The 14,843-nt window shown below is 36.0% G+C and overlaps 1 protein-coding gene across 1 annotated transcript; it reads left to right on the forward strand.

Annotated features, from left to right (window-relative positions):
• The first annotated feature begins 2,443 nt into the window (after positions 1–2,443).
• Positions 2,444–12,817, forward strand: krt1-c5 (keratin, type 1, gene c5). Its single transcript, XM_055039519.1, has 9 exons — positions 2,444–2,529; positions 3,451–3,851; positions 4,692–4,774; positions 6,163–6,319; positions 7,759–7,923; positions 7,999–8,124; positions 10,832–11,049; positions 12,059–12,087; positions 12,381–12,817. The coding sequence occupies exons 2-9, from the start codon at positions 3,459–3,461 to the stop codon at positions 12,494–12,496; spliced, it is 1,287 nt and encodes a 428-aa protein (XP_054895494.1). The 5' UTR covers positions 2,444–2,529; positions 3,451–3,458; the 3' UTR covers positions 12,497–12,817.
• Positions 12,818–14,843: the final 2,026 nt, after the last annotated feature.

Genomic DNA, 14,843 nt, shown 5'->3' on the forward strand with positions numbered 1-14,843 from the left:
AGATCGAAAAAGAGAACATTTAATTCTTAAATCAAATCATCTGTAAAGGTTCAACACAAAAAAAGAAAACATTTTTAGTTCTTATAACCCAACTTTTGTGTGTTTATTTTGTTTTTTTTACTAGTTCTTCTTAATCTTAAAGTCAAAATACAAACATGATTCAAGAATACATCCTGATCACAGATCTTCCAACCTGCAGTGATCAAAAGGTGAATTTGTTTCACTCTAAACTCACCAAGGTGTTTGTTTTCTTATTATTATTCCACTTCTGACAAGATATTTATCTAGGGCTACGAGTGAAATAACCCGCCAACAAAACTAGTCCTTTTATGTCAGCATTTAGGAATAAAACAAACTCATATAGATATATGAGTTTTCTTGTTGTTCTTGTTGAACATTTTTTTGTAAGTTAGTTTTGTTTTTGACTTTGTATCAAGAAATAAATCTTGCTATGAAATAATCTGCCTGTGGTGCGAAACAGTTTTCACATAAAGTAAGTTGAAATGTTTTGTTCCACTGGCAGATTATTTCACCTTGAACTATTATTAACTTAAGCACTTTTTGACCAACAACAAGCTCCAATATCTTTCAGAAAAATACCTATATGTTAGTTTTGTCTTATTTAAACTGTACTACAATAGTTACACTACAAACTTGACAATAATACGTGGTAATTGTATTTTGCTGTGTACTGCAGCCTTTTTCATATAAATACCATTTGAGATATTTAGAAAGACATTTCACTGCAAAAACACAAAACCCTACAAAATATTTTTGATCTAGTTTCTTGTAAACTTTACATAACACAAAACTAACGTTGAAGTAACTTTTCAGCAATAAATAGTAGCTTGTTTTAAGTCAGTAACTGCTTAATATGGATGAAAAAGTTCTAGTTTTCTAGTTTGAGATAATCTGGCAGTGGAACAAAACATTTCAGCTTATATTATGTGATAACAATCTTATTCCACTGGCAGATTACTTCACAGCAAGATTTATTTCTTGCGACAAAGTTACTTGTGAATTAGTTTAGTCTTGTTTCAAGGATACTAAGATGTTTGTGTGAGAAACTAAACCAAAAATACTTGGTTAGATTGAATTTTTTTTTCAGTGTACTTCCACTTAACCTTGGGCTGTTGTGATTTTTCTGATTTCCTGTAATGACCAATGTGTCTCATCATCAGCAGGACAAAAGGACGTTTGAGTGCTGAACAAAACAAAAATCTGTTCGTCCACAATAGAGCTGTATTGGGTGGAGCTTGGTGGAGTTAAATCTAACAGTCAGTATCATTTAGTGATCTGATATATCCTGGAGAATAATGCTCAGGGCAATTAAAAGTGATACATGTTTATAGTACATGCAGAAAAATGGAGATTACGTATTGTAAAGGTGTAGAGATGGCTGACCTGTATAACATTTGTGAGGTTTCCAGTTCAGCCAGCTCTGCCTCCACCCTGCATTTCTCTGTACATTTCTCAGGGGTTTTTCCTTTCTTTTCACTCCATCCTTGCATTGTTCTCCCCTCTAGTCATCTGAGTTGCTCTTCAGCTTCTCACATCTCACCAGCAGCCATTGTATCCTCCCTCAGTACACCTGGGTCTGGTGCATGCAAACCGCTCTGAGGAAGAGCTTGTCATTGTTTGGAGTTGTGAGACCAAATATTGCCCTGAAAACTAGTTTGTGTGTTGCCAAAATGAACAAGGATATTGTTGCTTTACAAAATTTATCTCACCGTAAAAGCACAAAATCTTACCAAGTATTTTTTGGTCATTTTTTGGTCATATAACATATAATGCAGGTACCTTTTCAGCAGGACATAGGAAGTAAATAATTCCTTAATACTGATAAAAACATACTAGTTCCACTGGTAGATTATCTCCCCTATAACAAGCCATATTTTCATAGAACACAGTAGAATAGAAACAGCTTTTATTGTCCCGCAACGGGAAAATTCAAGTGTGACAGCAGGAACAAATAAAAACAAAATCAACAATAATAATATACTATACAAGATGATAACATAAAATACTAGTTATTAGAAACAGGTAACTGATCACTTTTTCAAAAATACAAGTGAAATAATCTGCTGGTGGAAATGACATTTTAAATTATTAAACATTTATTAACTTCATTAAAGGTCAGTTTTGTCTTATTTCAGGTTTACTAAGATAGTTGCACTAGGAACTGGACCAAAAATGCTCAGTAAGACTATTTTCCTGCAAAATATCAGTTTTAACCAAATTTAAAGTGCATTTAAAGGTAACCATGCACATTTCCTTCCTTAAATTAAGCTTTAAAGGTCATGTTTGCTGATCTCATGACTGCCTTCGGGTATTCTGCTCGGTGTCATGTTGCATCCCTCTTCTTGTTTGCAGAGGGGCTGGATTCCCCGGCGGCGCCTCCTCTCTAAATACGGTCACAGAACTCACCTGTGTTTAGCTGCTGCAGCAACAGCAGTCACTTTCACCTCCGAGAAGCAGAAAGTCGGCCGAGCAGAGCAAAGAAAGACCCACTGACGCGCTGAAACACATGTAAGTACTTCTTCTCCTTCAAACAGCAGGTCTAACACAAAAACTGAAAACTTTTCTGAAGAAAGAATCGCTCTCCAGAATAAATTCAGTGGATAATATTCAGTTTTCACAGAAGGGTTAATAACTTTTTATCTATTTTCTTTAAAAGGGGAGACATGTAAAGCAATAATTTGCTAAAATAATGGCCTATGTCTTTTTTTTTTTTTTTTTTTTTTGCCAAAAGTGATTTTTGATTGATTTTTAGTTATTTTTCTTTAATATATCACTTTTGGCAAAAACATGGCTTGGGCCATTATTTTAGGAAGTGACCATATGAGAAAGTTAAAGTTATGTTTCAAGCAATTGGCTGGGCAATACTTGGGTTGCTAGGTATTGGCTTAGAGCCGTTGGAATGTGACTTAAACGAGTCGTTTTTTAAATAAAAAATGAGTCGTTTTTGAAACGACTCATTTTCCAGACATTTCATTGTCTGACATTTCAGACTTTTCATTGCCAGAAAAGTCTGGGTGGTTCTCCAGTTTTCACAAGAGGTAAAACTCCTGTGAAAACTCCAGGAGACTGGGCACTTAAAAAACCTAAGCTCTTAGAAAACCACTTGGGCTTTTTTTCAGAAGCAGTAGAAACACAAATGGAAGTATGAAAATGTGCAAAATGTGAATTGTGCGTAAAATGTGCCCTCAGTGGCAAAATATGGACTATAATAACCTTTTCTGTGACCCTTACATGAATATAACTTCTGAGATAAGAGTTTTGTGCTTAATCATTATTTACTCCAAAGCTGTTTTTATCTGTATTGCCAAATTATATTATTGTGAACAGGTATTTATTAATATTTAAAGTTTGCTAAAGGGTTTTATTAATATATCCTGCCACAACACCCCTGCCTTAAGGGAAAACTAGCTTTGATCTAACTTTCTACAGAAACCACAATGGCCTCCACCCTGTCAGTGCGCAGCCTCTCAGTGCAGCAGCCCTCCTTCTCCAGCATCACGTTGAGAGACAGCGGGCGCAGCCTGCGCTCCAAGCCCCCCGTCTCCTCTCTGTCCACCGGCAGCACGCTGTCCCTGTCCCGCTCCGTGTCCATGGGAAACGGCCTCAACATGCTGGGCTCCAGCCTGTCCCTGAACGGCCTAGGGGCCAGCGACAAGGAGACCATGCAGGGCCTGAATGACAGGCTGGCCAACTACCTGGACAAGGTACGGTCACTGGAGCGGTCCAACGCCGAGCTGGAGGTGAAGATCAAGCACCTCATGATGGAGAGAACGCCAAAAGGCCACGACATAGAGAGCATGATGGCCCAGGCACATGCCATCGGGCAGGAGGTTGGTGACTCAGCAGAAATACTTTCCATGGTCACTGCAAAAACACAAAATATTACCAAGTATTTTAGTTCAGTTTCAAGTTCAAACTTCTCAGTAGACTTGAAATAAAATAAACCTAATCTACAGGTAACTTTTCAGCAGAAATAGGAGCTTGTTTTAAATAAACAATCCCTTAATACAGATGGCAAAGTATTTGTTATAAGTGCTAAAAGTTGGAATAAGATATTTTTCCTAATTTTATAAGTTAAAATGTCGTGTTACACTGAAAAATTATTTTACTTATAATAAATTTGTTCATCAATATTGACTTAAGATAAGCTCCCATTTTATGTTGAAAAGTTATTTGTAGTTAAGTTTTGTCTTATTTCAAGATTTTTTTGGTTTTGCAGTAAAATCTTTTGTCTAAGTGTAACTCAAATGGCTGCAAAGACACAGAATCTTGCCAAGTATTTTTGGACTAGTTTCTAGTGCAAATATCTTAGTGCAAAACATATTTAAAAGTAACCTTCCTGCAACACACAGGAGTTTGTTTTGAAGTTGAAGAATTTCTTATACAAAATATTTTCACTTATTTGTTAAAACTGTCACCATGCCGTGACTGCATGACAGATAATCTGTGTAAATATTGATCATCTCCTCGAGCTTCTATTGCCGTAAGATCAAATACAACCAGTCAGAGCGAAGAGGAGGGTCTTAGTGCTGTCAATCATGCACATGTACTAACTGCTCAACATGCTCAAGTGCACTAAGATATTTGCACTGGAAACTAAACCACCAATACTTGGTAATATTTTGTGTTTTTGCAATGCGACTTTCTCAATCATACGTTTCCCTCAACAGATGAGAAAAAGGACGCTGGAGAACGCCCGAATCATGCTGGAGATTGACAACGCCAAGCTGGCAGCTGATGATTTCAGGGTGAAGTGAGTGTCATGCAGAGGTTATTTTTTTCTCTTATGCCTTCCTGTGAGTATTCACATGGGAGTGCCAGTCAACAAAGCATGAGAATAAATGACCTTTCTGTCAGACTGTGAAATAAGAGCCCCCTTCTCACAGAGCTCAGGTACTGAACAACCAAGTAACACCAGTTGGAGCTGGTTGTGATAGATTATCAGAGAGATCCCATCTACCTCCGAAGAGACCGCAGCTGGTAAGGAGGGTAGACTCGAAAAGCACACACCGGGTTTTCATACTGACAGTCTGTTGACTGGTTTCATGCTTATTACAACATGGCTTCTGTTAGGATGAAAAAAGTATCACGATGTAAGCATTTCATATCAGTGGATATCGCTAATTATTGATTATCGTTTTGTTTAAATATATAAATACCACCAAACTGATGGTATAACCCTTCCTGTTTTATTCACAGTTTTCACTACCGGCCATTGTTGTTTATTTTTGAGCAATTTTCAGACATGGTGGTAAAATGTTAAACTGCTGCTGCGTCAGTTACTCAACAAGCTGTTGCTAGGTAACCAAAGAGGACACGAGTTAGTTGATGCCACCAACTTTATATTGAATATTCTTTTGATGTATTATCTATCCATTCATATATGTTGTTATTGATTCATTGTCCAGTCCTGGCTTCTGTTCGTTTCAGCCAAGTTCCTCTAAGATCCCATCACAGCATTAGAAGTAGATGGCTAATGGCAGAATATTTTGTTTATAACATTACATTTTTACATAATGTAAGTGAAGTAATCTTTCAGTGGAACTAATTGTTTTTCATTTATTTTAAGGAATTACTCACTTAAAAGAAGCTCCAATATCTTGAGGAAAAGGTACTTCTGAGTTAGTTTTGTCTTATTTCCAGTTTACTAAGATACATTTGAAAGAAGGCCAAAAACACTTGGTAAAATGTCATATTTTTGCAGTGCACAGCCAAAATCAAACAGCAGACCAGGTGTAGCCTCCATAGAGAGACTAAACACTGATACAAAGCAAAAATTTAACATTTAAAACATCATCAAATAGTGCAAAGTGGAGAGTAGGAGAAGAAGAAAGTAGAGTGAGGAATATGGTCAAACTCTTCTTTCTTGGTCTCATTTGTCTCATTGTCCGGCATTATTCCAAATGTTTTTTGCAGTTGTATAAGCCGGGGTCATCCTGACAGTTTTTATTCTCCTGTTAAGTCAGATTAGTATTGTGTCAACACACCAAACTCTGCAGAAATTAACACATTTTTGTGATGCTTTGATCAAGCATTAGTGGCGTCTGGGAGCTACTTTCACTCTGAAGTTTTGGAAGCAACAAAGACCCACTTTTATTTTCTCTGCAACTATTGATTTCCAATCTCTTTCTTTTCCTGCAGATGGGAAGCAGAGGCCTCCCTGTGCCAGTCGGTGGAGCGGGACTGTCAGGCTCTAAGGAGAGCAAAGTCAGACCATGACCAGATCATCGCCACCCTGAGAGGAGACCTGGACAGCCTGAAGGAGGAGATGTACTACCTCAAGAAGAATCACGACGAGGTGAGAAAGATTCAGTGGTCTGGCAGAGCAGAGTGATTTTCCACAGAAAAACAAACGGCAAAGTTATTCCCAAGCAGTGACTTTAAACAATAATGTCTCACTAGTTGCGTTTCCATTACAAACGCACAAATATATGTCTGCATTTCGCAGATTTCTTATTTAGTTATTTGATTTATAAGAAATCAAATAAAAATCACACATAGATCAGCTTTTTCAAGCGACAAGTCGTTAAAAAACATGGCGACTACAGATGTAAACAGTTATGGCGATGCTGGCGCTCATGTCAGCCATCAGACGTCAGCGGCTACAAGCGGGAAATTTTAATCTGTGATTTTTACAGAAGAGTTACAGATTCAACACGTTAAATTCACAACTTCTCATAAACTGTGTGATGTTGTGACATTTATTTATTTTTTTAACTTCAAGTTGCACTATTTTATTTTATGGCTAATGGAAACTCAGTTACTGTTGAAATTTGACTCTGTTTGATATTTTTGGGATAAAAATTAAATGAGGCACATTTGATCTCCTGAGCTGCAAATGCTTTTGCACCTCTGATCTCGACAGTGTGTACTTTCTCAGTCTTCAGCAGGTTTATCAGTGTATGAAACATAATAATCATACAGCATGAAAGCAGACACTCCCTTGATCATCAGACTCAGAGTGTTTAGAAATACGGGCGTGGTGACCAGGATGTCACCTCAGGCTTAATTAAGTTTTGCTTTACAGCTTACACAGTGAACTGCAAAGATCAAAAAACAATTATCATCCACTTTAAAGTGTCCACATTAATGGGAAGAATCACATCTAACATTACTGTATTGTTTTCTTTTGGGATCTGATCTTGTGAAATTAATTTTGGATCATTTTGATTTTTCTTTAAAGGAGTCCAAAACAGGATGGGTCTCCGCTTTTTTCTTTTCTTCTTCTTTTTATTGGATGTCAAAGTAAAGCAGGGACGGAGATTAGGAACAGGTGGATGACTCATCAAAATCACTAATTTGAACAAGATTTACCACCTCTGATATAATGGCTCTCAGAAATGTTGTCTGAGGCCCAACATATTTACATATTTTAGTAACCGATTCTTCATCTGAGAGAAGTTGTTTCTCCACCACAAGCACATTTAGCAGCACATTCACGAGGTTGATTGACAGGGCTAAGACTTTCTCCGTGGCTCTGATTGGTTGTTTTTGTTTCATTGATTCATTTCTTCAGGCAGCAATAATAGCTCAAGGAGGAGATTCATCTTTTCACAGATTATCTATCTCATAACATTCTGTCACAACATGATGACAGTTTTAATAAATATGTAAAACCATATTTTTTATAAAAGTTTCATACTTCAGCTTTAATTTGAGTCTGATGTCAAACTCAGCTCCGAGTTCCCACTTCCCAGGTGGTAGAAATGCAACATTAATACCAACTGCGCATTGCAGGAGATGAGCACCCTGAAGGCCCGACTGGCCACGGAGCAGGTGAGCGTGGAGGTGGAGGCGGCTCAGGGGCCCGACCTGGGGGCCATCATGGCTGAGCTGAGGGTCCAGTACGAGGGCATCGCGCGCAAGAACAAGGAGGACGCCGAAACCTGGTACCTCAAGAAGGTTGGTGAAAATCGTGATTGTTGCTGAAAGCAGAATTTGTAAGCGATGACCTGTTTTACCGATGCGATTCCGCAGTTGGAGGCCGTTCAGTGTGAGGTGAAAGAAAGCAACGAGGCGCTGCGCTGCGCCCAAGGAGAGCTCAGTGAGAGGAGGCGCTTCCTGCAAGCTCTGGAGGTGGAGCTGGACAATCTACGCAAACAGGTAATCCAGTAATCTAGGTGGTAATCCAGTCCACCTAGGACTGGACAATAAATCAATAAAAATATACATCCCAATAAACATGTAGTCAATGTCAATAGATAACACTTCTGATAGATTATTGCTATAGAATATTAAAGATTGGTGGAATCAACTAACTATCTCACTCTTTGGTTACTTAGCGAAAACCTGTTGTGAACATTTCAGGTTTTGCTACAAAGCAACAAACAGTAATGGAGTGAATACTGTGTATTAAGGAGGAAAAGTCGTATCACCAGTTTGTAAGCATTTCAGATATTTAAAACAAAAAATTAATTTAAAAAAATTATCGATACACTGACATGCTTATGTCATGAGAAGTTTTTCAGCCATGATGTAATGTTTCCTTTGTTCGCTGCAGGAACAATGATTTGACTTCACAGCAGACTCAGGTTCACCCTATTTATTCTTATAAGACGAAAGTAATCAAGTTGGAATTTAGCTCAAATTTACATCAAAAACACAGGATAAAGAATAAAAATACTGTACAGTACGGGCAAAATTTCAACATAAATACTCCATAGTTATGTAAAAAATACTCTTGTCCAGAAGAATGTGGATTTGTGTTGGTTAAAATGTGCATGTCTCTTTAACACACTATTTATAATTAGTGAACAAATGTAAATTTTTTATTTCTGTCACTCTGCACAAAATAGATCAAGGTGTATTTGCTAATTTATTATGGAGCGCAAGACTTCTTGCAAAATGAAGTACTCATCACAATATTAGTGTTTTTTTTTTAAAATAAGAAAATAGTTTAAAAAAGTCTCTGATTAGCCCACCTGCTTCTCCTCATCCTCACCTCGTCTTCGGAGGTGCAGACGTGTCAGTGGAAAACAGCTGCTTGTTCTTTGTGTATAAAGAGCTATTAATGTATGGATACACAAAGTGTGGAGCGGATTCACTAAACTACTGTGATCAGTCAGCATGTCAGGACATTGACATCTGCTGGAGAGGCACAGAAAGCTCTGAAATGTTTGCGCAGCATGAAGGCAGCAGGTTGACATCATCATGCTGGCAGACCCTCATGTGTCAGGCGAAGAAGGATGACTGAATGGAAGGGTGAAAAGGGCGAGCTTATTGCCGATAATTTGATAATGATGGTTCAAAAGTTTGAATCTTTTATCCTCACCTTTTGTCTCACTATTATGAGCAGCCCGCTTCACCTGCGGTATATAAAGATTCAGTGGTATTTAAGTGTGTCATATTATTTTAACTGCAGGAAAGTAACATGAGCTGATAAATACTAAATTTACAGTGAATAACAAGTTTGATATCTTACATTTCATAGCCTGCAGCCATCAAAATGATGTAATTTCTATATTATTTTTATAGTCGTTACAATTTCCATGTGTAATAACTTTTAGTTTGTATTATTTAATGGTATTCTTGGTGCTCCTGGGAGACCCCTGGTGGTGTGGGGGGCCTATAGCAGTCGCTTAACTCTCATATGCCTTGGGCTGGTTCTGTTTATCTGTGCTACTCTTAAATCCACATAGATGCACTTGTGCATCTATGTGCACATGTGGGCATGTGCATTATGCACATGCGCATTAAAGTAATGCACATGCGCACATAGATGCTACGTCACATACTGCGGACTCAGCAGATTTCTTATAAATACGTCGCACCTGTGGAAGTTTTGTTTCATGTGTTTTATGTCATCGAAGATTACAGCAAGCTTTTTTTTAAATTTATTTTATACCTGGCTTTTATTAAGCTGCTGTATTACTTCATATTTTTAATTTACATCACAGGCAGCTTATAAATGGCTTCAGTTTGCTGTCTGCAAAGTTATTAAACAAGTCATTGTTTGACGGTTAATCAGGACAAAATACGTTGCTTTTGGGGCTATTTTGTACCTATATTGTAAAATATTTTAGTTTAATTACACTCTTTTTTTCATTATTAAACCTTGCTAAATAGATGTGGGATTGAACCTGTCATATTAGTGTATATTAATTATATTCTATCATTTTAGGAACACAGTTCGGTGGACACATTGTGGTTGCATTTGATAAAGTCTCATACAAAAGAGTTGCGGTGATCTGTATTTGTGTTTAATTTAATTCAAATTGAACAGTGTTTTCCTGTCTGATACTGTTTCATTATTACAAACACCTCTGTATTTAAAATATTTTTAAACAGGTATTCTAGTAAAAGGATTAGTGCATACATTTATAGCTTTTCATTTTAAACGGGTAAGATATTCAGATAAAGGAAGTGATCTTCTTTTAGTTTGTTACAATTGTTACAATGCTAAGCTAAGCACAACTCCAAAGCTTCCACTTCAGTCCCGTCACTCAAATAATGTTATCCAGTATATTTAACATTAACACAAACCGCTTCAGTTTCCTGTTTATAGCAGTTTTGGACGCAAAAACAAAAGAAAAACAATTTGAGTTTGTAGTTAACATCAATCCAGCAGCTTATATTAGATAAATTGCAATAAATAACCCTCAACAAACTACTTAGCAATAGTTCCCAGCGAACAGTCGACAATAGTTAATGATTGTAAATTAAACAACTAAGATGCACAACATTATAACAGTTAAAAATACACCTAAAACACTGTATTGATTATATCTTAAAAGTGTTTGTGATCAACTTCACTTCAGTGATGATGTTAAATTAAAGCCTGTTTTAATAATCTTGTATTTCGTGCCACCAGGTCAGCGTGCTGGAGGGAAACCTGGGCGAGACCGGACACAAGTTCACCATGGAGATGGACCGGCTGCAGGCCAGCCTGACCCAGCTGGAGGACGAGCTGTCCCAGCTGCGTCTGGACATGCAGCGCAACAAAACCGACTACGAGCAGCTTCTGCGCATCAAGCAAAACCTGGAGATGGAGATCGCCACCTACAGGCGGCTGCTGGAAGGAGAGGAAATGTAAATACGGAAGGGGAACTGGGAAAAAAATCTAATCAAAAATAAACGCTTAAATTAGGACTTTTTTTTGTTCCAGGTATTGACTAGAGCTCTTCATAACTTTGGTCATATATAAATATAAGAATCAAAATAAAATAGCTGATTTTTGATAACATATTAATTTTAGAAAAGTTTTTTTTAAGTTTGTTTAAAATGGCCTCATCCAAAATGTTCTTTAAAACTGTTTACATTGAACGTTGGTCTTTGATTAATTAACCTTTAAGGCAACTTTCAAAAATTCAAAATGTTCTTATTTCTCTAGTAAATAAAGTTAATATAAATGATTATATTTCAGTCTTACTAAGAAATAATGAAAGTAAAATAGTCACGTTTACAGTAGCAACGCTGCTTTACTAATGTTTTACACCATAAAAGCATCATACAGTAACCCATTATGAAACAAGAAATAATTAAATTTAAGCAAAAGTCAAATCATTAAGCAAATATATGTCAAATATGTTGATAAATGTTATAGTCATTATGAGTGAAATGTGGGTTTCTTGCCTTGATTTAAAGGAACTCAGTGTTTCAGCATTTTTGCAGTTTTCTAGAAGTTTGTTACAGATTTGTGGTGCATAGAAGTTGAATGCAACTTCTGTAGAATAAAATAGAATGTAATAGATTGGAATGGTTCTTTATTTGCAAAAATATTCTGTTTTTAGCACTGTGGTTGTGAAAAGCCTCCAAGCTTAAACTAATGACTTTATTATTTATCAAACACAGATCTGAAGATAAAAGAAAAAGGAAGTTCCTCATTGAATGATATTAATATCTTAAATCTTGGAGACAAAAAACGTCTATTTTTACAGCACATTTCAGCAACAAGGCAGTTCAAAGTACTTTACATCATAAAACACAAAAATGAAATATATAAAAACATCATTTAGGAACCAGAGACAAACATGACATGAAGTGGACTTTGTTGTATTTTTTAAGTTTGTTTCATTAATTCTGTAACTTTTTATTGCAGGGTAAAAGAAACACCTGCGCCTCCTAAAAGTAAGTTTAGACTATTATATTTCGCAAACGTTTTGTAAAAAATCTGATCTGTATCTTTTTCACATCACCGCTGGAAATTCCAGCAAGATAAGAAAAACATTTGATCCTTTATGGAGTTTTTTCTGTTCACTTGATCCACACAAAGGAAAGAAAAGAAAAGAAATGAAATCTCTCCCTGTTGGAGCCACGTTGACCCAGATCATCCAGTCATTAGATTTCAGTCCAGCTTGAGGATTTTCTGACTGCGTCAGCGCTGGTCCAGCTGGTATCAGATATTTGTTCCTCTGTTGCAGAAGACCCCGAGGTCCGAACCAGGAAGATCGTAAAAGTCGTCACGCAGACGATGGTCAACGGCAAAGTGGTGGAAGAGTCCAGTGAGGTGGAGCAGATTGAGGACAGCAAGAAATGAGCCAAAATCAAAAAACTGCTGGGTTTTATAAGCCAAATAACCCGACCTGGTTCTCTGAAAACTCTGGAAAGGGGATTAAAACTTAGGTGGAAAGTTTATCAGTTTATTTTATATAAATTCTTATCTTTACATTAATCTGCTGGTTTCTGATGTTCTGTTCAACTTTTACAACATTAATTTATCAATTATTGGTTGTAAAAAGTCCTTGAACAAGCATTTTCTATGTAATTCAAACACTCTTAAGTTTTCACCCAAACAGAATCGGTTTTGAACTTTATACTTTTTTTTTTACAAATTTCTGTTAAAACATTAAAAAGATATTTGCCATTCGTTTGTTCATAAATTAAATAAATAAATGTTCTTCCACTTAGAGTGTAAATCTGATTGATTATTTTAGATCTTGTTGCAAAAGTATTACAGAGTGTCATACTGAAAAGAGCAACACAAGAATAAAGTTACAACAGTCTTAATATTGCCAAAAATAAATTTGTATGAGAATAAAGTAAAAAAAAAAAACAAGAAGTCATAATATAACAACAATAAACTCATGCAAAAATAAAATCATATTATAAGAAGTTGTAGTATTACCAAAATAAATTCAGAATGAGAATGAAGTCATAATAATGTGAGATCTGCTGTTTTTATAGTAAAAGGTTAAACATTAAACATACAGACAGAATTATGTCAGAATCTTGTCAAGTTACAAAACCTCATTGATTGAGGCAGAAAAAAACCTCACCATAAATTAAAACTTGTGTTTATTTCTTGCTTTTAAAAGTGATTGAAGTTGCATAAAGTATAATTCTCCCATCCTGGGAAAGTAAATATTTGAAATAAATGTAAAAAAAGCTTCTACATTAATGCATTTCTGCAAAGTGGATGCAGATTTTTATCTGTAATGTGACAGACACTTAATTATTCATTACTTAATAACAGTTACAAATGAATCAACCTGGAAGGATTTGAGCTCAAACTGATACTCAGGCTGATACTCGGCCTGAGTATCAGCCTGAGTATCAGCTGAAACCAGAGAAACACAATTCGGCTCCAGCAGGGAACAAACAGCAGCAGTTTCACATTACGACCTGGCCGGGGAGTTTGCCAACACATCCACCACCTCAAATATTTCAGAGAGACGACTGGAACAAAATCCTAAATGTGGAATGTGTTTTAAAAGAGGTTAAATGGAGAGATGAAGACCAACGGTGTGTTTTTAAATCTAATATGTGAAACTTGTTCTTTGGTAAAAGTTTCTCAGAGGAGTTGCTGTGTTTCCTAAATCAGGGATGACAAACTCATCTTCAATTTGGGCCACATCAAGATCACAAATGTCTTTAAAGGATAGAATATACTAATAAAACTTCCCAAGAACAAACTGTTAAAATATGAACAACAGTCAATGAGAATAACTTCTTGAAATTAAATAATATTAAACATCTTTTGACCTGAATCCTTGATCAACAGGTCAAACTGCTGTTTTGATTGATAAAATAATATTCAAGCACATAACTATTATGTAAAATGTTTTATTTCTAGAGTCTAGAGCAGAGCTGTTTGTCTCTAGAAAGTGTGACTGCAGCTCTTTGTAAAAACAAGGTTTTTATGGAAACAAAAACTTGACAACAATCAAAAAATGCATGGAAAACATGTTAAAGAATGTAGCAAAGAACAATATGAGCTTATATACTGAGAGAGACGTGGAAATGACAAGGCAACCAGATAATTGGAGAAATGAGGAACAGCTGCAGAAGAGAGCAAGCAGGAAAATATCTACAGTGGAGCTGAATGAAGGAAATGCTAAACAGAACATAAGAATAAATTATTAAACTTAATACTAAGGACTGAACAGATACAAAAACACCTTAATGGCAATAATTAGAAACTAAAAATATGGCAAGATATATTGGAAATAAATAAACCTCAAAAAATTATCAAAACACCTGATTGTGATTTTCTTAAATAGTTAACTTAACAGATTTCTTCCTTTTTTGTTTTAAACTTTCGTTTTTATTGTGTGGCCTCTGTCATATCTACACCTCATTGATTTAAAAGTGAATCAGTTTGATCAACATCAATAAAGAAGGCACAAATAATACATATAATGCTGTTTGCATGTTTGTAAATCTCAACAATTGTAGTATTGATTATATTTAACAGTATTATTGCTGAGATGTTCCAAAAGTACGCATCTTCAGCCAGAGTGTCAATAAATGTTAAGATTCATCAAATGTTTCAGCTGAAGTTAATTATAAGGAACTTAAAAGAAGTTATTAGTTCATCATCTTGTCCTTTAATGTATGATGGATCATCATTAGTTTGTTTGAAAGCTAAACAGTTGCTACAACTT

Source organism: Poeciliopsis prolifica, unplaced genomic scaffold, assembly GCF_027474105.1.
Source record: "Poeciliopsis prolifica strain line A6 unplaced genomic scaffold, Auburn_PproV2 SCAFFOLD014, whole genome shotgun sequence".
Taxonomy (NCBI): Eukaryota; Metazoa; Chordata; class Actinopteri; order Cyprinodontiformes; family Poeciliidae; genus Poeciliopsis; species Poeciliopsis prolifica.

What these genes read in the sequence shown, in the direction of transcription:
- krt1-c5 (XM_055039519.1), top strand. Translation starts at nt 3,459, where the DNA reads ATGGCCTCCACCCTGTCAGTGCGCAGCCTCTCAGTGCAGCAGCCCTCC. An exon ending in CACATGCCATCGGGCAGGAG is followed by an intron (nt 3,852 to 4,691) that starts GTTGGTGACTCA and finishes TTCCCTCAACAG; the next exon opens with ATGAGAAAAAGGACGCTGGA. An exon ending in TCAAGAAGAATCACGACGAG is followed by an intron (nt 6,320 to 7,758) that starts GTGAGAAAGATT and finishes TGCGCATTGCAG; the next exon opens with GAGATGAGCACCCTGAAGGC.